Source organism: Pagrus major, chromosome 9 (assembly GCF_040436345.1).
Source record: "Pagrus major chromosome 9, Pma_NU_1.0".
NCBI lineage: Eukaryota > Metazoa > Chordata > Actinopteri > Spariformes > Sparidae > Pagrus > Pagrus major.
The window spans coordinates 23,029,916-23,054,967 of NC_133223.1; the positions used below are offsets into that span (position 1 = coordinate 23,029,916).

Consider the following 25,052-nt stretch of genomic DNA (forward strand, 5'->3'; position numbering starts at 1 on the left):
TGAAATAATTAAAAGAAAACCTTTCAAACAAACAGTGCTTACTTGTAAAGCAACTTTATTTCTCTTTCATCAGCATTTAATTTGGTACAATAAGCACCATTTCAACTCGGTGATAATCTCAAACTATAATCGAACGTCTTTGTAAAATCCAAACCAGTTGTGTCGTCGTCATCGAGCCACCCTCTGTCCACGGTGAGATGACTCAATTTTTATGTGGTCGAGTAGGAAATCCAATTATCTGCACATTGTGAAATTCACCAACACAAAGAAAAATCCCTAGAGGAGCCCTGCAGTGAAAAGTACACAGAGGCGGCATTTGGAGAAAAGGCAGGGGCGCAGTTATAAACCAATAGGTGCAATTCAATTAATGACCTTTCAATTATAGTTAAGACTTCTTCAAAAAGAAAAAAAGAAAAGGGGGGAAAATACCCGAGTGGAGCTTATGAAGAGGGACAGCACATTCAAATTGAGCACATGCAAGACAAAAGAACAAACATTGACATTAAAAAAGTAGTCCATGTACAATTATACACACAAAATAAACAAATGAGGAGAATTTATTGACAGACGAGGATCAAGATCCAAGTGCAACCACGTGTGCCTCCTCCCACGTTCTACACCACGCTTCCCAGTTGTGACTGTGTTATAAAACAGCAAAGTAACTTCTAATCCCAGATTATTGGAGCCAGGTTTCTATGAGGAGTGGTATTGATCAATAGTCCTGTGATCAGAGTTTGACTCTCAGACGCCTAATGTGACTATGGATTCAGGGTTTACACTGCACAGGGAACGCATTATCCAAAGTCATTAAACTTTAGAAGCTAAACTAAGCTCTCAATCTCGATCTTAACATTTAAAAAGCTAGAGCTGTCCACAGTCTGTGATGACGAGCTTCTTTGTGGGCGGGCCTCCCTTTGTGCCCAGCTCTCCCATCTGTAACACCACATCCATGCCGTCCCGAACCCAGCCGAAAGCCACGTGTTTGAAGTCCAGGTGTTCGGCTTTCTTCAGCGTGATGAAGAACTGCGAGTTGTTGGTGTCGCGCCCGCGGTTGGCCATCGACAGGATGCCCGGTCCCGTGTGCCGAACATCAAAGTTCTCATCCTCAAATTTGCTGCCGTAGATCGACTTGCCTCCTGTGCCGTCACTCTTGGTGATGTCACCGCCCTAAAAGATGAATGGGGAGCTTGTTAGTATTGTACATGGAAATACATCCCTCCCCATGTGAGACACAGTCATTATTAGGGCTGTAACGATACACCAACTTGCTGTGATACTATCGTGGGACTGTGACAATATCTACCAACCTATGTGGATATATTGCTCGTAAAGTTCATGACTCTAACAAGGGAAATCAGTATGAACGCTTCTACGATCGCTCCTTGTCATTGTATTAGTCTGTTCGAACAGCAGAGGGCGCAATCATACTGCTCAAGAAGACAGACTAGTTCTCACAAGACCCGCCCTACTTCGCCTCTGATTGGTTGGCTTTGTTGGTTTTGTTCTCAAATGCTTGACTCAAACTGTTAGCTCACACAGATGCTCCGGTAATGTCGGTTTTCGGCGGCGTTTGAGCTGTAGTAACGCTCCGATCCTCTTTACTCATTCTCCGGAGCCACTTTTTCGTTGCCAGAGTGTCTCTCGGCTCATTAGTTTGCTCATTGCTTCTAGCTGTTTGTTTTTACAAAGCAACCGCAAGGAAAACGCAATGCCATTAACACTCGACAAACACTGAACATACAGTTAAGAAGTAATAAAGCTGACAGAGATGCTGACAGATTTTCATGGCTCTGGTCCTCCACTGGACAACCAGAAGCACCCCACGATATTTCCCTGTGGTATCGAATATCAACATTTTTCAAAGCACTGTATAGAAGTTAGAAGTTCCAGCTTTGTGACAACACTACCGCAACATTAGCATCAATCAAATTAGGGCTTTGGTGACTAATCACGGCACAGATTACGTAAACATGTTGATTTGCATGGTGTACGTCGTATTATTTGCCTTGGAGAACCAGCTGCAGCTAAAAATCTTCACCCACTAACATCTTAAGTGTGGAGTATTTTTGGACAGAGACTCAACAATGTGGTGCTCTGTTGTTTTGTGATTTGGAAATTGCTTATCACATCAGTACAACTGTGATGCAAAAACACTAGGAGCTTTTTAAAGCACCATCCTGTTTAGTTTCTGTCCACACCCAAGTGTGATAAATCACAATTATCCGCACAGAGAACATGTTTCTGGAAAAACTATTGAGCTGAACAGAACACATTTATAACAACAAACCAGCTGAGAAGTTATGTGAGGAAGCAGGAGTCAACAACATAGATGAAAAAAAATCATAGTGTGGCAGTGGAGATGCACCATGATGAAATGAGTGGTACAATGTGAAGTCTAGACTGTGTAGATCCTTCAAAATAAATGTGTTACCACCACCAATTCAAGTGTTACCACTTTGTTCAGAGTAGATTTTCTGTGAATGAGTGCAGAATGCTTGCGCAGTCAACAAAACCAGGGCAAACTCAGGGAGCAGTTTTCCATTGCCCTCCCACAATTTCACTTTTTTTTCCTTTTTAGTTATCGTAACCTTTTCCTGGCACTGTAAAGCATGCAGTCTGCTGTACTGTTGCGCCTCGTCCTCCTCATTGAGTGAGAGAAGGACAGAGAAATGGAGGAGCGAAAGAATAGTCAAACAAATTTCAGATGCCCTGGAGAGAAGAATTCCTGTTTAAAGTTTTTAAAAGGGGCTGTAAAATCTGCTATGTTGCAATCAGGAGGGTTGCACTGTGTCAGTCCCCATCGAAAGGCTGACAAACAGGGCCGTGGCATGCACAGAGTCTCTAAGGGGCAAAAAATGAATGAAGGAATGAAAAGTGATAAATATTACTTTATGCCACAGTGAGTGACTTATTCTGCGCTGTTTTCTGAGGATTAAAATGGGGTTAGGACTCCCAGAACCCCACTTTGGTTTCAAAATCCTCCCTATTTTTGAGGTCTCAAAGTTTTTATATGGCAGATGATGATCATGACAGATTTCAGGACACGACATGCAATATTCAAACTATCAGCCCAACCTTGCGAATAAGTCAGCGGTACCGAAACAGAAATATCTTATTTGTTTTGTTACATTTAGATCGAGCTTTGTTGTCACAAACGCATCAGTGCTTTAATAACAGCGTGTCACATCTTGATCTCCTCACCTGACACATGAATGATGGTATGACCCTGTGGAAGATGGAGTCCCGCAGTCCGAAGCCTTTCTCGCCGGTACAGAGAGCCCTGAAGTTTTCCGCGGTCTTGGGGACGATATGGGAGAAAAGCTCGATGGTGATGGTGCCTAGTGTTTCACCGTCGGCTGTCACTTTGAGGAACACCCGGGGGTTAGTGTCTCTTGAGTGCTCTTGAACTCTTGACATCTGTGGTGAGGACGCACACGATGATTCGCTATCACTTTGGCCCATGCGACTCTGACACCCGCAGAACGTCTTCTTGAAGGATTCGGCGATCTCTGCGGTTTTGAACTTAGCCGCCAGTTGCTCCACTACACCTTCGCCATCTGGAAAAAGAGAGGGAAAGACGAGGGAGTATCAGCAAGAGGACGGATAAAAAGTATCAGTATCAAGTATCAGCTTATCACAAAGTAATCCGTTTTAATGTAACTGGCTAATGTCTGCCCTCAAAAAATACTTCTGTGTACCTGAGTAGTCGGTGGCCGTCCAGATCAGCGCATTGGCCGAGACGTCCATGGGTTTGAGTTCCATCGCCTGTGAGATCGTGTGATTGGCACAAACTCTCAGCACCTGCTCTCTTCTCATCAGGATTCGGTAGAAATGTTTGGTTGGGTGGAACATGATCTTGATGTCACCGATGCCTCGCTCCTTCCACTGGCCCAGGTCCCGGTCCCATCGGTACAGCTTGGTGCGCTCCTTGAACAGGATTTCTTCATCCTCCTCTCCGGACTTCGTTTCCACCTGAGAGATGGAAAAATTACACAAAGATGAGGTTCTGTTCGCCAATTACCAAACTTCACTCTAATGTCTAAAAAGCATTTTAAATGTACCTCTGGTAGTGACACTATTGGCTCAAAGTGAATGTCCACATTATTAGCGGCATCCTCTTCATCACTGCCCTCCTCATCGCCATTGTTTTTTGGAGCTGGGGTCACCGCCGCCCCGAATACTGCCGCTCCAGCATTGGCCCACGAGAAGTTAGAGTCTTAATAACAGAGGAAAACAATAAATATGCAGTGAAATGTTATTTTGTTGTAGTAATGTGTTGCTAACGATGGTTGTCAAAAAGCCCATTTCAAAGAAAACGTCCAAACCATTTGTTCCAAATGCATATCCGTCTGTGGTTTTGGCCAAGTCAGCAAACGAGAAGCCTCCCAATGTGTTGAAGCCAAAGCCGGAGGAGTCTGTGGTGGGAGGAACAAAGTTATCATTAAATACTTGAAAGAATGTAGTGTTTCTTATTCCTCTCATTTCTATATGCAGGACTACAGCAGACAACAACATGAACACTGTATAAATTCATGTGAGGCAACAGAAAAAAGCGCTCTGATCCTTTACTTAAGTAAAAGTAGGTAAAAGTATATAAAACAATGAAACCGACAATTCATTAAAAACATTCAAAATCTTAAGTATAAATCAGCAAATATGTATTTAAAGCATAAAAAAAGCTGTCAGGAACATTTGAATAAAGAAGTCTTTTTCTCAAATGCAACATTTCACTGCTGACCCACACAACTGTAGCAACGAACAGGAAGTGGTGTATACCTTGACCAGCGGTTGTAGCAGTAGGAACAGCAGCTGCAGTCCAAGTGGTGGACTCTGGCTCTGGGGTCTTCTTAGTGGACAGATCAATGGGAGAGCTGCTGCCCTGAGCTTCAGTCTTAGTCTCTGTCGGCTGGTCTGAGGTCTGCTCCTCGGCTGCAGGTGGCACGCCTGCAGCTTCTACGATGCTGGATGACGGCTCCGACGACGGCTCCTCGAGGGCTACAGGAGGGCTGCTAGAGACCTCTTCAGCTTGGTTTAACTGGGCGTCCTGAAAGAAGTTAGGAATTAAACTTCAGTAAAACTGATGGACTCTTGATATAAATCTACATCTGGTTAAACTAACTCAGTTACGCCAAATATACTGCCTGCTTAAGCCAAAACAAGTCAAATTAAAAGAACAACATAATATGATAATGCACTCTGAGGTATGCCACCAGCAGGAATAAACAGACTGACAGTAACTTAAATGAGCGTGCCAGGAGACTATCTACAAACTGTGTCCATTACCAGGTCTTGCTGTGCCTTGCGGACTTCTGTCTCAAAGTCTTCGGGCTTGTCGTGGTCTGTGTCGCTGTCTGTGGTGCTCAGGCCGCAGAAGAAGGTGGGTGGAAGCTGGAGGCTTTTAGCCTTTTCCTCTTCCTCTGGTGTCGGCTTCTTTTCCCACACCACCTGGCAGTCTGGCTCTGAATACAATTACTGTTGATTAAGTCCGCGTACTTGTCATCACATGGTGGAGAAGATCATTATTTATCCCAACAGCCATAAAAATGTATGTGAAATAAAATAACATACCTTCACCACAGGCTGCAGCCTTCCTCTCAGGAGGATCCGCGTAGAGCTTTCCATTCAAGGCTCTTACTGCCGACTCAAAGTCCTCGTCTGGAAAATAAAAAAAAACTTTTTTAAAAAACCCTTAAAATCACATTTTGTCTTGTTCTTTTGCTATGAACAAGATGTTCATTCCAGTTCCCTTCACGTGGAACAGAGACAGTTGTTTATTTGTTCTACTTCAGCTTGTTGACTTCATCGTGTCATTCATCTGGATTTAATTTTTATTTTATACCCTAATATACTTTCAAACCATTGTTTTTAAACACTTTGTCATTTTTTGGGGAGTTACTTATTTTTTCATGCAGTCGCATTTCCCTGTTTTTTTCCTTTTTGTCTCATTTTTTTTTGTCTTCATCATATTTTGTTTTCATTGGTTTGGTTAAAAAGTGACTAAATAAAAAATAAATCAAAATAATCTTGATGTTTTGTTGCTTTCTCTAACCACTGTATTTGTTTGAATGAAACCTATTTTACGTACTTATTTTCCATACATTCAAATTCAGGATGGTTTTGTCAAATGTACATACAGCAATCATGCAGGCAGCAGGCAACGACCGCTTTAATAAAATGGTGCACTAAAAAAAGCACTTTAGAGCCTTTTCAGCCTTCTACGGGGATGCATTTGGTCATATTCTGGTTTTATTAAATGAGCTGATTGTGAATTAATAAAAAAACAAAACAAACTATCAATGAAAAAAAGAACATTTTCAAGATGAAACAGAAATGAATATGTACTGTGTTGTCCGAGTTACCATGTTTACTTAAAGCCCACAAACTTTTCCACCCTTGTTTCTGATCTTTTGGTCTCACCATCAGTTTGGTCGTCGCTGGCGTAGCCTGGTTCATTCTGGTAGCAGAAGAAGGTGAGAGGCAGCTGGAGTTTCCTGGCTAAAGCTGCCTGTTCAGCAGTGGGTTCCCTGACATACACAACCTCCACCTCCGAGTCCTCGTCCGACCCTGCGCTGCCTCCTTCTGCCTGAGGGGGCCCTGCGACAGACATGATGGGAGAACAATACAGTCAGGCTGGTGAGGAAGGGAAGCAGAAATTAAGCTGCTTTAATCCCTTTATAAACTCAGGTGTTAGTTCCACACACACAAACAAGTCATGCACAGCAGAATGAATAGCATGCATCTGATTTACAAACATGTGAGACATGTTGTATTAAGAGAGTATTTCTGTATGCAAACATCTGTGTTTCTCATTTTATTTGACCGACTCTGCACTTACTCTTTGTAACATGGTACTGTAGCATTAAACAGCATTAAATACCTGAGCTTTAACTCTAATTAGCCATTGCTGAGGTGCACATCGCTGGCAGATGCCAGAATAGCCGGGGAATTCCACTTCATGCTGTTGCTACACATCCTGCACTAAAAATGGCACGTGTGACGTTCGCACAGTTGAACGCTCTCTGTGGAATCTGCTCAGCTCACCTTCCAAAAGACATCAGGCTTTCACTGATGTGTCTCCTGTTGCAGTACAAAACTCTAGTTTGATATGTCCGTTGATTCAAAACGTGCTACTGTAACTGCTCACTACAACATTCACATATTCCAATTTTAACTTCCCGACATCGGTGAATGTGGAATCTCTCAAAAGATTCTGCAGAAATATAGCAAAAATGTTTAGCAACTATGGATTGTGAAAACAGCACGAGATCTTCTGATTGTCCTTCAGTCTAGAACAAACTGAAGGACATTTGCTCTTTATTAGGGTGGAGAAATAAAGTTTAGACTTAAGCCCGACCGACACTGATTTTTGGGGCTGATGCCGATATTGGTTCAGTAACCCTCAAATGTGGTTATCAAACACTTGTGACAAAGATGTGTCATTTTAGCAGGATATTTACAGTTTAACAATAAACTTTACCGACTAAAATGACCTTAAACTTCACTGGGAATGTAATAATTATAAATTACCTTAAGCATCTTATTGAATTATAATCTTGGAAACAAACAAAACAAACATAAATAAATCAATAAATGTTTCATATCGCTGCATATCGTGCAACATGTATGCCAATATGATACATCTGTGAAAGGCCAATATTGTCCATCCGGGCTCTAGTTTAGACAAAATTAACCGTTAAGGGCTAAAACTAACAACTAAACTTTGTTTACCGTGTTTGACCTCTTATTTTAGCAAATGAATTACTCTCAAGAGAGTAAACAAACAAAACTGTAAAGAAAGTGCACAAAAGGAACAATTAAAAGGTAACCCGATGAACTTGTTTGATTATTTACATGATATTATCATATATGTATTTTTTACACAATATCAATAGTTAATTTTTTAAATATCACGGTTGTTGTAAATATTGGGATATTGTGACACCCCTAATATCAACATGAGAATTTTATCATGACATAATTATATGGAAAGACAAAGGAAATAAAAGGGATCCTTGTTTTTTTAGCTAAATCTACTCAAGAAACTCAACTAGATAAATCTATTTTATCTATCTTTAAAATAACAACTTTTAGGAAATTGCATTTTCCTTATTTAACAGCATTACGCACCATTTTCCCTCCTGTGTGTGTCACTTAAATCTTGAGACATAGGTACTGTTTAAAAATATACTATGTAACATTCATACATTAAATTCATTCCACGAAGGTGACTGAACATAACGTGAATTAAACTTCTGTGAACCTTTCTGCCCGAGTAGCGTAGATACATTTTCATCAGCAATGGTAGTTTAACAATGAAGACTCCCATTATCCCACTCTGCTCATGTCTTTTGTTTGATCTTGAGTCAAAGACCCCTAGTGGCAGAAAACACATACTATGTGTTTAAGTGTTACTATAAATACTAAAATTATTTGTACAATAAAAACTGCATCTCCACACACTGGACATGCAACACGTTAGCTTCAATGTTTTTTTCCACTCCGTGCATCCAGGTTATTTCTTTCTAGTAGTAAGGGCCAGCCAGGTGACAGCTGAGAAGTGTTAACACACACTGCAGTGATTAGAGTACCTGGGGGTTCAAATTGGGTGGTTGATGTGCTGGTCCAAAAAGCCATTGGGTTATCTTTGAAAAGCCTAAAATCCAGCCCTAAAGGATGATGGGTTGTTGAGCGAAGAGAAACTAATTGTGAGGCTGGTAACATAATCAGAAAACAAGGCCAAAATGTGAAATACTCTGTTTGTGAATGAACTGTGTTTAAACTCTGAGGGTATGCACCACATGTGTATATTGTAAAACAGTTTTACTGAAGGCACAGAATACCAGAATATAACATGACGTATATAAAGTGGCTACATGGGGAGATTCTGTCCTAGAAATTTTTGAGAAGGGTCTCGGCTCAGTCAGCTAAGATGAAGGAGCAATGAGATGCAGATGAAACAAGACGATGGAGTAAAACTCAAATGAACAAAAACAGTCATGATACTCATTCAAAAACAGAAAATCAGACATATATGGCACTTATATTCAGATATTTCTTTACCTTTCTCTGGGATTTTGAAGGCTGGTGCTGCAGGTGAAGCCTTGGAAGGAAGTCCAGAATCTTTGGCTTTTGAACTGGATGCAGACTCCTCAGATTGAAATTTAGGAGAGCCAAAAAACCTCTGAAGGCTATCGGTGCCAAAGACAAACTTAGGGGGTGACACCACCGTCTTTGAGGGGTTGACTGGACCCGGAGAACCAGCTGCACACGGCTTACCATCGGGGGAAAGCTCTGTACGTTCCTTTGTGGTCTCTTCCAGGACAGCGATGGCTGCCTTCCCACATACAGTTGGTGCTGTCTGTGGAGACGCTGTGGCTCCGCCGTCTTGAGGTGTGGTGACCCTGGATGTCACTGGAGTCATGAGTTCCTGTTTTTCTTGTGCAAACCTGGCCTCCTCAAAGACCTGTTTGAATGTGTTTGCAGTGTCCTGCAGCTTGAATCTCACAGCCAGCTGCTCTATATTACCCTCTCCTTCTTCAGCAAAGTCCAAGGCGCTCCAGACCCAGGCCTTCTCGGCACCCTTCATAGGCTCCAGCTTCATGGCTGATGAGATCCAGTGGTTGGCACAAATCTTAAGCACCTGGTCTCTCCTCATTATCAACCTCACTCGTTTGGTGTCGTAATTTTGCAAAAGCTTGAGGTCTCCAATACCCCTTTCCTTCCACTGACCCAGTTCTTTATCATAGCGGTACAGCTTGGCCCTGTGAGTAAAGACCACCTGTTCATTCTCCTCGCCTGTAGAAATCTCCACCAGGTCAGGCAATGGCACGACAGGTTCAAAGTACTGGCCATCCCTCTCCTCATCCTGGGTTACATCCTGCTCATCATCGGTGCCCACTGACGCTCTGCTCTGGTTCAGCTTAGCAGGAGACTTGGAGGGGCTGATGCCAGGTTGGAAGCTGAAGTTGAACCCACCAGTGGACTCTCCGAAGCGGAAAAGGTTCTTTCGCAGGGGGCTGCTGGCGAGGGGAGAGGCATAGACTGAGGAGTCGGCGGTATCATCTAAAGCCTCTTCTCTGAGGTCGTAGTTATCCCACTCCAAGGTGGGTCCAGTTGTCTCACCAAGAGGCTTGATTGCAAGGCTTGAAACATTGCCGGATGCTGTGATGTCTCCTTGGTTGTCGTCATCTTTGATCTTTGTTTTCTCGTCTGTTAAAAAGGATTTAAGGTCTTTCAAACCAGACTTCATTTCCTCTGCTTTCTGAATGAGGTGTGCTGTTCTGCCCGAGTCGACAAGCTTGTGGGGGGTTTGTAGGGGGATGTCCAGGAGAAGTCTTTGACACTCTTCAAACTTCTCCTTAAACTCCTCAGCGAGCTCTGAGGTTTTGAACTTTGCAGCCAACTGTTCAAGTTTAGCATCTCCATCAGAGAAGTCATTGGCCAACCAAATCCATGCTTTGTCTGAGCCTGCCAGGGGCTTCAGATTCATGGTGGTGGTGATCCAGTGGTTGGCACACACCTTTAGAACTTGCTCTCGTCTCATCAGCACCCTCAGCCTGCCATTACTGCTGTTCTTCAGGAATTTAAGGACTCCTACGCCACGCTCTTTCCACTGACTGCTGCCAGCGTCAAATCTGAACAGTTTGACACGCTGAGAATAAAGAACTTGTTCATCCTCCTCCCCCGTCACCAGGTCCACCTTATCAGGCATCTGGACCACTGGCTCAAACTGGATGTCATCATTTTCTTCTGTTTTATACATGCCATCGTCCTCCAGCTCATTTGTTGCATCGGTCTTGGTGGGGGTTGCCTGTAATGATGTGAACAGCTGTTCACCAGCCCCGGAGAAACCTTGGAAATTGGGATCTTTCTGGCCAAACTGGAAATCTCCTCCAGAGGATTTTGCCAAGTCTGCAAAGCTGAATTCACTGCCTTTACCAGCAATTAATGGATTTTGATCTTCCTCAGCTTGCTCCACTGAGGGTATTGACACATTTTCATTCTCCTTGTGTTTGTCAGCTATACTTTTCAGAAAACTAGAGGCTGACCCTGATGGAGGTTCATTATCAGTTGAGGGGGTCTCTTTTTCGGGTTCCTGAATGCCAAACTTGAAGCCACTAGCCGGAGTGGGCATTGAGAACGAGAAGGCTGAAGAACTTGTGGTACTAGATCCAGACTGAGGAGCTTCAAACTTAAAAGAAGCAGCTGAGCTTGTATCTTTGCTTTGACCAAACTGAAAGGTTTTGGCAGTGTCAAAAGGCATTGTAAATCCAGTTGCAGCAGGCTGGCTTGATGAATTCTTGGTGCCAAAGCTAAAACTGAAGGTGGAGGCTGAAGGAGCAGCGCTGGTTGTGCTTTTAGCATTCGGATTTGGTGTCAGACAGGCCACACACTTACTGGCAGAGCCATCGTTTCTCACCAGACAAGCGTCACAGTCCCATTCTCCATCCTTCTTGCCGAACATGGCTGCTAAAGAGGAGGGTTCATGTGGGGCGTGGCAGGAAACACATTCAACAGCTGATGCATCATTTCTGACCAGGCAGTTATTGCAGTCCCACGTCCCGTCCTTTTTTACAAAATCAGCCCCAAAATCTGACACTGCTGGCAGATTTGATGCTACTGGAGCCCCCTCTGTTGATTTAGCAGCAGGGTTGGGGGTTTGACAGGCGACACATTTGTTAGAAGAGGCTTCATTTCTGACTGCACATATATCACAGTCCCACTGCCCGGGCTGCTTCATAAACTGGGCGCCAAACCCTGAGCCAACAGCAGATATTGAGGGCTGCACTGCAGCATCTACATTTGGTGGCACTGCAGTCGTTTTAGGTGAGGCTTTAAGAGCGTTACAAGAAACACAACTGTCAGCAGAGGCCTCATTTCTTGTAGAACATGACTCACAGTCCCACTGACCTGGCTTCTTGCCAAAGCCAGCCCCAAAGCCAGCACCAAACGCACTGGTTACAGTGTCAGCAGGTTTTGAGGTGCCAAATGTGAAAGAGGAGGGTACAGAAGCTCCAAAAGCACCAAATCCAGTAAATGTAGAGCCAGAGCTACTTGGTTTGGATGAATCAATGCCAAATTTGAAAGTAAAGGGACTTGCTTTGGTTTCAACAACAGGCTGAATGTCGGGCTTGGATGAGGCATTGGGATTTGCAGTTTGACAAGCAGCACATCGCACATCTGTGGGTTTATTTCTCACACAGCATATAGAGCAGTCCCATTCTCCTTCTTTGGCTGCGAACTGGGCTGCGAGTGAGTCAGAAACGTTTAGGGTTTCCTCTTTCTTCTCAGGTTGATCATGGCTTTCTGGTGATTTGAGCACAATTTTCTGGGCTTCCTCAAACTTGGCTTTGAAAAGCGATGCCTCATCTACTGTTTTGAAGCGGATGGCCAGCTGTTCCGGCTTAGGCTCTTCATCCGCATAATCAATGGCATTCCAGACCCAGGATTTGTCAGAGCCAGCATTCGGTTTCAGTAGCATGTCAGCAGTGATGTAGTGGTTTGCACAGATCTTAAGGACCTGTTCCCTTCTCATTAGGAGGCGGACCTTCCCTTTAGTGCTGTGTTGTAGGATTTTAACATTTCCAATTCCCCGCTCCTTCCATTCTTTTGTCTCTGTGTCGAATCGATACAGCTTTGCCCTGTTGCAAAAGATTTCCTCTTCCTCCTCCTCACCTGTTTTCACATCTACTTTATCAGGTAGAGGTACAATGGGTTCAAAGTGTGGACCATCCTCATCCTCCTCAACATGAGTGCTGTCATTATCGCTCTCCGCTGCCCTTTCCTCTTCTGCAGTCTTGCCAAGCCCAAACACTGGCTTTGTAACATCACCAAATTTAAATGGCTGCTCCACCTTTCCAAACAGACTTCCAGTGCCTGTGCTCTGTGTGGAATCAACAAAAGAGAAGGGAGTGGCATTTTTAGTGCCAAAGGTGAAGATGCCTGTTTGGCTGGGAAGCTGCTCCTTGGCTGGAGACCTCTCTAGAACAGGATCTGTTTTAGTGGGAATGTCTGATGTAAGAAGACCAAGCAGACTTTCACTGTGCTTGGCCTGTGAAGGTGGGAAAGTAAAATCTCCATCGTTGGATTTAAAGTTGGAGTTGAATTTAAAAGCAGCTGAGGGTGTTGACTGTGCGACTGCCGGCGCTCCAAAACTAGGCACTTTGGGGACTTCAGCAGGTGCCTGCTGGCTGAAGGAGAGCTTCCCAAAGTCCACGGGCTTCCCCTCGATGCTCTTTGGAGGCTGAACAGGGACTACGGACGGCTTGGTGAAGTAGCCAGGTTCAGGCAGGGGAGGGTTAGTGGTTTGTTGGGTTACACTCTGGCCATAATATTCCTCACTATATGGGGAAAGAAGGCTCGTGGCTGGTGATTCAAATCGAAGAGGGGCACCAAAGACTGGTTCTTGGGGAGGGTAAATGCAGGGTGGGGCTGTCTGCAATGGAGGAGTATGAGTGGGCGGCTGGTAGGCGTACATATGCGGCTGAGGTGGCATACGGTTCATACCATACATTGGGCCCTTTGTGAAAAGAAAAAAAAAAAAAATCATGACACTCAGTATACTCTGAACAAGTTTATTTCTGTGAATACGTGTTAAAACAGTGATAGTTACCTTGGTGGGGGTTACATTTGCTGCTGTGCGCAGGAGATACTGAGAGTTATAAGCTGGAGACTGGTTGTAGTACACAGACGGGCCTGTGGTGGCAACTACAAAAAGATTAAAAAAAAATAAAGGTTATAAACTATTCCAATAGTTGTAGATAAAAATATGGAGCTATTAATCTGCTTTGGTTTTATGTAGTGTGCAGACCTGTTAGCGGGGCCCCATGATAGGGTTGGACCGGGGTAAAAGGCTCCTGCAGGCCCTCGGCCCCATAGCTCTCCCCATACATCTTGTGATGAGGTGAGCCTGCGTTTCCTGAAGCGTTGTGTCTCAGATCATGGACCTCATTCTGTAAAACAAGGAGCTTAATGAGAAGTGATTTGACATCTACACAGAATATATAATGAATCCTTGTCATTACCTCCACCAAAGAGGTTATTGTAATTTTCCTATTTTCTTAATATGTTTCATCGTATTTGAGTAAATCTGCTGAAAACCAAAACACCTCCTCCATATTTTACTTATTTCAATGTAATGTACCAATACATTTCCATTAGTAGGAAACCATACTTAGTTCCTCTTTTAAAATACCTGTTATTTATTCATTTTTTAATGTCATTTCTTATATAATATGTGTTGCTGTTGGTGGCCTGTAAAACCAGTATTGTGTTTACTGTTTGCTAATGCTTTTCACCAATCAAAACTATTTACAAAAGTGGAAGCAGTGTGAAATTAATAATAATAAAAAAACTGAATTAATTAAAACAAAATCACTATTTTAAGCGCTCATAATTTGCAATAACTGCACTAACTGTTCTTAATCAAAAAAAGATATTAAAAAAACAAAAATAGAAAATGAATAATAACAAAGTTTTTAATTATATTTTTCATCTCTTATCCTGACCTTGAGAGCTTCAACTTGCTGACACAGCATCTGTAGGAGACTTTTCTGGTCCTCCACCCAATGAGGTGGCGTCTTGGAAGACATCTTGACGACAGGGGAGAGAAATGATAAAAAGTCACTGATTTGTGTTCATCTCTGAGATCTATACAAGGAAACACTGAATATTTAGATGACATTAAGAAATCTCAGATGGCAAATAACCTGAACCCACCAAGTGTCTTTTGGAAGGAGAGATGCTTTTGTTTGGAGAGGGAGTGGAAAACTTAATATGGGATATGTTGGCAGACGTTTCTGTGGGATGAGCAGGGCTGGAGTGAGTGGGTCCTAGTCGACCGTCCTCCTCCTTCTCCTCCTCTTCATCCATGGCCTCCCCACTCTCCCCCAGCTGCTGGTTCACATCGTTCAAGAGATCCACAACTTCCTCCATGGAAACAGGCAGCTGGGAAACAATAGTAAATAAATGGTTACACAGCTGCAGAACTCGTTCTGTAAAGAAATCTATCACAATTGATATATTTGAAGGTTCACTTTGCTTGGAGCTACAAGAAATGTAACTTACCTTGTCAATGTCATCTGCATTAGCGCTATAGATCTTTGATAAATACGTCCTGAACTTTCTCAGAAAAGTGATGCATCTGTCTTGGGTCTCCTCAACCCCGTTGGTGGCCTCCTCAGATAACCGCTGGTAGATCTGCCGAGGGAAGCAGCACAAATGTTGAGGTTAAATGAAGTTTGATCAAGATTATCTTGTTTTTTTGTTTTGTTTTTTTAGGGAGTTGCCCAATATAGCAGCTCAGATAATGCCTGTAACAAGGCAGCAGACAGAGAGATAGAGCAGAAGTGAATGAGTACCTTAACTGGTACGAACAATGAAAACGTTTTAATTTGCACTTTCTTTTGGTAATCTGAGATCGTCTTGCATTACTTAAAAACAGCGATGTCCCTTTCCAGAAATCAAAATCAAAATACTCGTTCTCATGAATATAATGGAACGAGATGAGACTCTGTTACCGCTGGTTGCTCACCCAGTTACTCAAGATAATCCACAGACCTTGTTGTGAGCAGTTTCTTTGTCATACGTATTTTCTCTCCAGCCAAACATATCACTGAGAAGAAGCTAGCTTGAATCTACTCATGGACAAGAGGCTAGCTAACTTAGCTAACTAAGCTAGCTGATGTAAGGGGGAGGAGGAAGCCACCTAGAAGGAAGGTTCCTTCTGTGTGGTGATATGGTTGGTGGGTGTAGTTTGGTAGAAAGAAAATAGTTCCTACATGAAACTGCTGACAACAAGGTCTGTATTTATCTTGAGTAACTGTGTGAGCAACCAGCGGTAACAGAGTCTCATCTCGTTCCATTATATTCACGAGAACGCAGACATCTCTACGGCCGATATCTCCAAAACACTGCAACTTTGAATTTGAGGTGAAGTGTCCCTTTAACTGATTTGACTCCCAAAACCGAAGGCAAATGCATTCGTAGGAAACCTAACCTTCCACAATGTTCATTGTATTTTCTGAACAAGACATTCATTAATAATTACTGACACCATTCGTTTATAAGAAACTGTTGGACCACTAGCTGCGATTAATGGGAGGGGGGAATAAACCGGTTCTCGAATACCTTCACAAAAAATCATCTTTGGTGCAGATCTATGCCAAAAGGCTTACCTGTGCCAAATGCCAGATGGATGACATGTTGTTGATGGTTTCCAAGGCAGCGATGGCCTCCTCAGTCTTGCCTTCAATGTCGAGGAGAGCTGCATATGCTATCTTAGCTTCTTCTTCATAGCCCCTCACAGAAGAAATCTGAGAAGGAAAACAGACATGCATAAATACAATTTGTAAGCCAACATTGTACAGCTTGTTAAATTCTTCATTCTTAACACATAATAGTATCACAGGTGCATAGATTGGCCCAAACCCTAAGATCTACCATGTCAACCATTTGAGCTAGAGAACCGCTTAATGATTTAAAAATCTCAAAAACCTGGAACCTGTGGCCTTTAAACTAATAAAAGCCACAAGGTGTAAACATGACAACGTAAAGCACATTAAAGCACAAAACATAAATGGCTAAGGGAGGGTCCATAAAGCTCTTTAAGACCAGAAGCCAAGAGCACTTTCCAGGTTCAATATCCAGACTTTAAAGCCTTTATTATCATATTTAATTTTTTATGATAAATGCAATTTTACCAGCTGATTAATAACAAACAAATATGACTACAGGATCGTTTCATTTCAAATACTAAAAAATATCATAATATCACATAATAAAAGCAAACCATGACAAAAGTATTAACCTGAATGTCTTTGGAGGGGAAGTGTATGAAGAGCGGGTCAAGTGGTTCTGGTATACTGCGTCTGTTTTTGATCCTTTCCAACAGTGGAAGTACAACTTTCCAGTAGTGGACACTGCGGCCGATGTACTCCTTCTGGTCGTAGTAAGAGTTCACGCCATCACCCTGGGTTATTAAACATGCATCAAGGAGAAAAGATCAGCCTGCCACACTAGCTTAATGCAGTCAGACAACATAAACGTGGTCAGACAGCTACAAATTCTACCAGGAAACAAACAGACACATATTCAGAGAGCCAACACATGTGGCCATTTGGACCTCTCAATCTTATCACATTTAATAGTCGTAGAGTTAATGACAGAAGGGAGCAGGTGGAAAGGCATGTGTATCTGTGCAGGATCTGGCAAGGTGCTGAGATATGCAAGTGCTATTTTACTGTCCGTGCTGAATGTCTGCGTGTGCACGACTGCCACCCACAACTGATCTGGCCCCGTTATCTAACCATCTTAATAATGTTTTAAATGAGGGAAGTTGATATTCATGCATCACATACTGTACAGCTCTCCACCTCTACACCTTGTTGTCCTTTGTCTTTATGCTATGACGCTTTCATAAGGTTGCACATAGCACTCATACTGCATAATATATCAAAGCAAGAACTTGTGAACTGTAACTTGATGCTTCAGTTGTTGATTACAATTTTAGCTTGTGTTCTGTGTGAATTTGAGTTTGGCATACTGTCCACCTGAGGACTGAAAACAACACCTTTCTTGTGTCTAGCTGGCCACATGCTGAGCTTGTGGAAACAGTGCATGTCTGTGTGTGCACTGTACATGTGTGTGTGTGTGTGTGTACCGTCTGGCTGAGACACTGAGCCCAGTAGATGGCCAGCGCTGGTTGAAGCCCATTTTTCTCTCCAGCCCTCAGAGTGTTCAGTCCATGCTGCACAATCATCCGTAGCTTGGCTGACATACCAGGCCTAAAAGGAGACAAACAATAGTGAATAAAATGGCATAATGAGTATTTACACTAAAATGAACCAGTAATCTCTTTAGACACCCAACTCCTCTTGGGAAAATGTCAAGTTTGTGGCCACACCTGCACCGTCTTAACATTAACAAGGAGGTTAAATCCTGTTGTCAGAACAGTTCTTTCTTGTTTTTAATGCTTTTGTTGAAGCAAAAGTACTTTTATTGGGTTTATGAGAGACGTAGCCTGACAGCAGACAGTCATAATGACATTTTTTAAGCAAAGTTAACAGTCAATGCTACATTATTATAATTAACGTTAAACCAAATGTTCCCCAAATTACAATGCCCTCACTTTTAATTAACAGGGTTGACAATGTTCATGTGAGCAAAACAAGATGTTTATATGTATCTGCAGATTGTATGACTATTGCTAAGCAAATAACACATTTGTAAGCATGTATTCTCATGCGGTTACTATAGTTACTATCAGTGACTGGCTACTCAGCGTGAGACCTACGAAAAATATGACGAGTTTTCGCACTTTCCAACATTTGATCGGCATTCAATGTTCCCAGTAATATTGTAATCTTTCAGAACATATTTGACAGTTTCCAGTTTTGTCACAGACAGTGAAAACTAACTAACTCCAGTTTTACTCACGCTGCTTGTTTGTGAATGAGGCTGTAGATGGCGTCCCACCACTCCCTCTGTCTGACGGTGGTCAAGAGGCGAAGGAGAGGAAGCGGGAGGCAGCGAGGCTCATAGAGCTGCTGTTGTTGCTGCTGGTTCACTCCACTGCTAATCTTCGCCGTCTCCTGGAGTTGGCAGTGGCTGCAGAACACCACACCTTGTAAAAACACCTGGATGGAGTAAAGTGACAGAGTTTGACATTTGGAAGACATGCAAAATTTCAGAAATAATATGAGAATTAAGTAGCAAAAGTACCGTTTATCAAATGAGAGAACTGCAGGTATTATGCACTTGAATTTAATGCTGTTCAAGACCAAATGCAAGACTGATTTTTGGAGAAATCCTCTTATTCAAGCATTGCAGGTGATTAAAAAGGAGTGCGTGTGTGTGGTCCTGTGCAGATGTAGGTTTTATGTAGAAATACGATTATTGGAGAGGGTTAGGTTGAAAGATCTGTAACATCACAAATGTGGACTTTCAACCAGAAGAGTTTTACAATATGGAAAAATGAAATTAAATCAAATGTTTGTGGAAATTAAGTCCTCACAGAGTCAAATTTAAGACTATTTTTAAGACTTTAAAGACCATATATTTTTAAAAATAAATTAGTGTGTTGTAGTGTAGTGTTGGCCTATCAAACACAGATTCAAGGACATGTTTAAACATTTATTTATTATTATCACATCTTCTTTTACCAAATCTGTGTCAATCAAAGTTAACTGAATGTTTATTGCACATTTCACATTGTGTATTTTAATGCCATAAATGCATTGGTCTGTTATTTCACACCTTCAAAAGCATCATTTAATATTCTTGCATATATTTTATAACACTCTTGAGATGTGCTGACCATTTGAGATTTAATGAAACACTCTCTGTAAGCTTAACTGAACCGGCCCACGTGATTCCACCTACCTCCAGGTCCAGCAGGCAGATGGACTCCGGTGCATTGGTGTCCAGTTTGGAAGTTTCCAGAGTAAGTCTAGGGAAAAGCTGCTGCAGCCAGTCCCGCAGGGCCGCTCTCTGGGCCAGGAGGGTCCACTGTAGGCCCAGCCAGCTCAGATGTTGCAGGTCACCACCGTGCAGCAGGATGGAGCCTGTGGAGGAGGAAACAAAGTTACTACAATGTAGGAGTAGTTAAAATGTCACAACAGTTTTTTTTGTTATTTACAAATAGTATTACTTCTTCAAAGTAAACAGTACCAGAGCTGCCAACTGTTTTGATAATGGATTAATCATTTCACTAACATTTGCTGGTTGTAGCTACTTAAAAATGTGAGGATTTGCTGCTTTTCATTTATGAAAGTAAATGGAGAGTTTTGGGGTTTTGCGCTGTTCGTTGGACAAAAGAAGCAAATTTAAGACGTCACTTTTGGCTTTGGGAAATTGTGAAAAGCATTTTTCACATTTTTTGACATCTGATCTACTAAATGATTAATCCTGAAAACAATGTGCAGCCCTTAACAGTACATTCGATGCCTTTAGACATCAGCTTGTGTAGACCACAACACCTTTATCAGAGACTGATGATTTATGGGCTGCAACTATGTCACGGCCTAAAAGACTTCTGGGACCTACACCCTCATTAAATATACAGAAACTGTTTTTCAAGGACCCCATGTTAGTTATTAAGTTTATAATTTATTTACATTTGATTGCTGATGAAACAATAATATATACAGATGGAAACAAGTGCTAATCTAATTCCAAATGTAAGTGTCAAAAATAAAAGTTGACCTTAAAAACAAACTGAAGAGCTCTTCATGCTACTGCAGCACTCAGGCAGATTTTTTGTTTTGTACCTGCGTCCCATTTGGCCAGTTGAGAGAGCTCTGGCGCTGTGGTGTTAATGGAATGGATGTCATCATTGGCGATAAAGGACGATCCAGTGGAGGCCTGTGGTCCAAACAGGAGCTCAAACAGAGAGTCCTGACCGCTACGGTTCCCAAACGCCTCCACCACCTACACACAGATGACGTCAAATTATTATGTTTGTTCCTGAACATATAAATTAAACATCAGTTTGTCATTGCTGACTATGTCTGATACTGTATGATGGATGTGCACTTTTCACTCCAGGTTTTAACACTATAACCTTCAAACAAACTGAATCAGAACACGTGGACCAACCTCTCTGATCAAGGTGGATGAATCAGTGCTCAGGTTCAGCAACATGTGGCCGGCCTGACTCTGTCTGTCGTTGGCCAGCAGCTCCAGAAGCTGTGGGGCTGCCGGGTCTCTTTTGGTCACTTTAGCCTTTGGTCTGGGGACCTTGTGGAAAGGCAAACAAAACACACTGTAATCAAAAGGCTTCTGGCCGTGGCTCCCAAAATAGTCTAAGAAATGAAGAAGAATAGAATGAATGAATGAATACTTCATTACAAGTCCTCCAAGGCAACTGTCAAGACTTTGTAAGTGAAAAGTTCTGCTTCTATTATTCATCTGTAGACCATAGCATTACTTGGTCCTGAGTAGGTTTGTAGCAATGCAAAGGTTGAGGGGAAGTCAAGCAAAAGTGTATTTTTTTTCAAATAAAAGACTGATAATAGGACTTTTGCAAGTTCTGCACTTAGAGAATCCTTTTTTTAAGAAAAGTAATGGCTTGAATAAAACAAGGTAACATCATCCATCACATACTTTAAATATAAGATTTCATTTATATAAAAAGGAAAGAAAATTTTTGAAGACAAAAGAAGACGATCGGCTGCTTGGTGAGTAATTACTTGGTACGCCAGCAGGTAGCAGAGTGCAGCCAGGTCAATGACGGCCCTCCAGGTCTGTTGGCGATCCTGAGCCAGCTTCAACAGCAGTGTGGCAGCATGCAGATAAAGGTGACCTCTCATCTCTACAAACATCTCACAAAGATCATCTGTGTGGCGGCCAGCGACGCTGCTCAGCGTCTGCATAGCTTCATCAAAACTACACAGGACACACACACACACAAAAGAAGCTGAAGCTTGAACAAAATTACTCCAAAATCAAAAAATGGACATGAGACAGTGGACTTTAGGGCTCCATTTGATTTCTTGGATACAGCCCGTCTATAGTGTATGTATACAAACACAGTAGGAGCTCAGCATGACCTACCCTCTCAGGGCATCGAGGCTGGGCTGCACGCTGCTGTCAGACAGTGTGATTCTCAGCAGGCTGCAGTGGGCCAATAGCAGCTCCCTCTGCAGACGTCGACACAGCTTCTCATTACTGGAGACGCTGGGCTGAGCTAGATACTCCTGCAACAAAGATAATCCAATGTTTAAGGATTAATTTAAAGAGTTAGCTTTAAAGCTCCCAAAATGCATCCTTGTCTAGCTTTGTAATATCTACTCTGCACTACCGCCCGTCCCTGCTGACCTGCAGCGTGTGCAGCACCACTTTGTACCAGTCCAGACTGCGGCTCAGCAGGCCCCTCTTCTCAGCAGCCAGACAGTGCTTAACGGCTTCATCCAGCCGTCCGTCCTGACAGAACAGCTGAACCAACTTCACGTTCACATGAGCGTCAGCTGGCCTCGCTGCCAGCTCGGCCTGGAGGAGGTCGAACAACCGGTTCCATCCCTGCTGACCCTGACGACTCAACAAACATTCCTGCACAGAGAGGAACAGATAAACCAAAGAGAGTCAGTTTGGCATAACTACCTCCTTTGATTAATATTCACCTGCTTCCTCGCTCCTTAGTGAAATGTTAGGGAGGGACATAAACCGCGATCTAGGCAGCTGTTGGTTAAATATGAGCCTCACCTTCAGGTTGAAGACAGCAGGGTTTCCTGGCAGCAGCTTGGCAGCTTTGTCCACCCAAAACTCTGCTCTGCTGTCACATTCCTCTTTACTGACCAGCAACTCAGCCACCTTCAGCACCAGGTCCCTCTGGGCTGGGTTCAAGTCCACTGACCGCTGCATTCACACAGAGAAGTGCAGACATACCAGTGTCAGACATGTGATCTATCCAAAAGGGCAAGACTGCTCCAAAAACAACACCAAAAACATAAAAGAAGAAAGACGAGTAGAATGGAAACTTTATTTAGACCCTAGTGAAATCATGCGTCGGAGAGTCCAATGAGGTTATTGAATAAACATGAGGAGTCTAAGGCAAGTCCAGAGATGTGGCAGACTTTTTAAAACACATAAAAGAGAGCTTTGATTTCAAGAAACGTGTGTGTTCTTCCTACCTTGTAACATCCTACTGCCTTGTTGATGTCTCCCTCTCTTTCAAAGAGCTGGCCAAGGAATTTGTGTGCTTTGGGATCCCTCTCCTGGACTTTGAGATACTCTGATACATGTCTAGGAATAGCATGAAAAATGCAAGATTGCTATCAGTACAACTGAGACCTCATGAGGAGCAGTAGCACATCCAGTCAACAAAGGGGAAGTTTGTGTGCTTACCTTTTTGCAAGTTCATATTCTTTCGCTTCAAAGTACAATTTAGCGAATAAAAACCCTTTGACTGGCTTCTGCGGAATGAAAACATTGAGGATGATTATTTGCAAATCAACCACATTTTGAACATTTTTTTTATCTTGCTTGTTATGTTAGCTAGCAGGCACAGGTATACCATCATTTCAAGTTAATTTATTAGATGTCTTATTTGGAAGTATTATGCCAGACAGTCCTGATATGATAAAAGTGAACATGTTAGCCAACATGGTTAATGGATTATCTCCACTTATGATTTATTTTTAGACTAAAGCTAGTGTTTCCAACTTGTTTGCTGAGGTTTATTTCCTACATGGCTACTTGTTCTTAGGGCTGCACCTATTTTTTTATTGCAGCCCAGTTGCCCAGATATAATGTCAGTAGTTAATGTTTCTGCAAACCACAGGTTGACATTTGTCCTCAACATGGCATATCACATTTGCATTATGTGCTTATTAGCTGACTTTCATATTGGGAGACAAAGGGGAGGGTGGTGGTGTTATTACAAGCCACAAGGCTGCCAAGCGGGTGACCTGTAGGGAGATTTCCAGCTGTTTTGGTGGCGACTAAAGCCTTCCATTTTTTCACGGGAAGGCGGACCATCTCCAACTGTTTTTGTAGCGACCAAAACAAGTAAGTTATTCTAAGCCAAACCGTGACGTTTTCCAAACCTACCCAAGTGTTTTTAGTGCCTAAAACTAAAGCAGGCCAGCACAGTGTTGTGACAAGAGAGAAATATAAATTTGAATCTACACAAATGTAAAGTAGCGACATAAAGAAACGTTCAGTTTTAACTTGTCTGTGGTTTTGCATAAACGTACTTAGCTAACTTTAATTTATTCTGGAGATTGGGTCGTTAATGTTGATTAATCTGTCAATTATTTGCCTTATTTTGACAACAAATCAAATATACTCAGTTTCCTGTCACAAAGGAGTTAAGAAACTAGAAAACTTTCCAATATTTTAACTTTTATTTCTTTAAAAAAAATGACTCAAACCTATTGATTGGTCATCAAAATAGTTGGCGATTAATCATAATAGCTGACAACTGATCGATTAACCGTTTCAGCTCTAGTTGTCGGCTCCTTTACATTATGTGTCTGTTTCGATTCCCAGGAATTGAAACAAGTTACCTCAGCACATTAAGATCAGCATTTACAGATGTTTGACTTTGAGTTACTTTACTGGTGACAGTATAGATATACATAGCGTCTTGTGGCCCAGTCACCATGACTTTTGCACCCTTGCTATCCTTACATCGAGAAACACGATGGCGAAACAGATAGTCTGGCACTTTTCTTCAAATCTTCATAGTTTAATGGTCTCTTTCTCATCGACTTATCAAATCAACTAAACTACACATTTGTGAGATTGTTGTTGCCCTCCGTTAGCACAGTCATCGACGCAGAAAGTGTTTAGTGCCACTTTAACGTTGAATCAGCGATGGGATTTCTGTTTACAGATAAGTCTGGTCGGCAATTAAGCTAAATTGCTTCATTTCTCAGTGAGGTTTGGTGGCAGCTACTACACATGAGTTTACCGGGACGTATTCCGGTTGAAAGGGGGATTTGAAGCTACGTTGTTCCACGCATATGTGTTAGCAGTAATAGCTGTAGCTAAAGAGTAGTCGAAATAGTTGAGTGAACGCTAGCTAGCATGGCTAACTGGCTAGCCATTGGCCGTAACAACCCATGCCGCGCATTTTCTTAACATAAAGGGGAGGACACGGCGAGGCGTCATCATGCCGGCTAGCTAACGTTGGCGCTGCTAGCCAGGGGCTGGTTTATAACACAGGTTACACACACCACAAAATTCAAGATAGCCGATTACAGGACAGCTTCAGAAAATCGACTACAACAGGCGCTCACTCGATCCCGGTGTTTAGGTCGTCTCCGCGGACCGGCTGGACTGACACATGCTGGACTGACATGATGGCAGCGGCATGCTAACATTAGCCGCCGGCTTAACTTACCTCTTTGAGTGAGGGAGAGGAAGTCTGTACTGAGGAAACGTAGCGGTCCACTTCGGCCTTGCTCCGTCGCATGGCTCCCGAAAACTAATACTTCTGAAACGACTGACTATGGCGCTGTTGAATACCAGGAAATCACAATATATATAAAAACTGACGCTTCGACTGTCACTCCTTAACGTTAACTCCCCATGACGCTACTGCGCAGTCT

General features: G+C 42.6%; 1 protein-coding gene across 2 annotated transcripts; it reads right to left on the reverse strand.

The window, feature by feature from the left end:
• Positions 1-38: 38 nt before the first annotated feature.
• On the reverse strand, positions 39-25,052 carry ranbp2 (RAN binding protein 2). Of its 2 annotated transcripts, XM_073473248.1 has the most exons (30): positions 24,845-25,052; positions 22,843-22,910; positions 22,629-22,740; positions 22,201-22,353; positions 21,817-22,047; positions 21,553-21,695; positions 21,189-21,384; positions 20,596-20,736; positions 20,268-20,427; positions 19,381-19,562; positions 18,436-18,635; positions 17,660-17,783; positions 16,808-16,969; positions 16,176-16,313; positions 15,067-15,198; positions 14,719-14,946; positions 14,508-14,591; positions 13,811-13,952; positions 13,613-13,707; positions 9,061-13,519; positions 8,589-8,666; positions 6,418-6,594; positions 5,569-5,655; positions 5,284-5,459; positions 4,777-5,044; positions 4,326-4,415; positions 4,062-4,216; positions 3,699-3,972; positions 3,202-3,557; positions 39-1,167 (listed from the first exon to the last, which is right to left on the reverse strand). In XM_073473248.1, exons 1-30 carry the CDS (start codon positions 24,914-24,916, stop codon positions 862-864), a joined length of 9,189 nt encoding a protein of 3,062 aa, XP_073329349.1. In that variant the 5' UTR covers positions 24,917-25,052; the 3' UTR covers positions 39-861. The 2 variants fall into 2 exon arrangements, with proteins under 2 accessions (XP_073329349.1, XP_073329348.1); XM_073473247.1 differs by lacking the exon at positions 8,589-8,666.

Coding starts and splice junctions, on each gene's coding strand:
- ranbp2 (XM_073473248.1), bottom strand. CDS start 24,916: ATGCGACGGAGCAAGGCCGAAGTGGACCGCTACGTTTCCTCAGTACAG. Junction 17,784..18,435: donor CTCATTCACAAACAAGCAGC/GTGAGTAAAACT, acceptor GTCTCCTTTTAG/GCCTGGTATGTCAGCCAAGC. Junction 1,168..3,201: donor TACCATCATTCATGTGTCAG/GTGAGGAGATCA, acceptor TTCATCTTTTAG/GGCGGTGACATCACCAAGAG.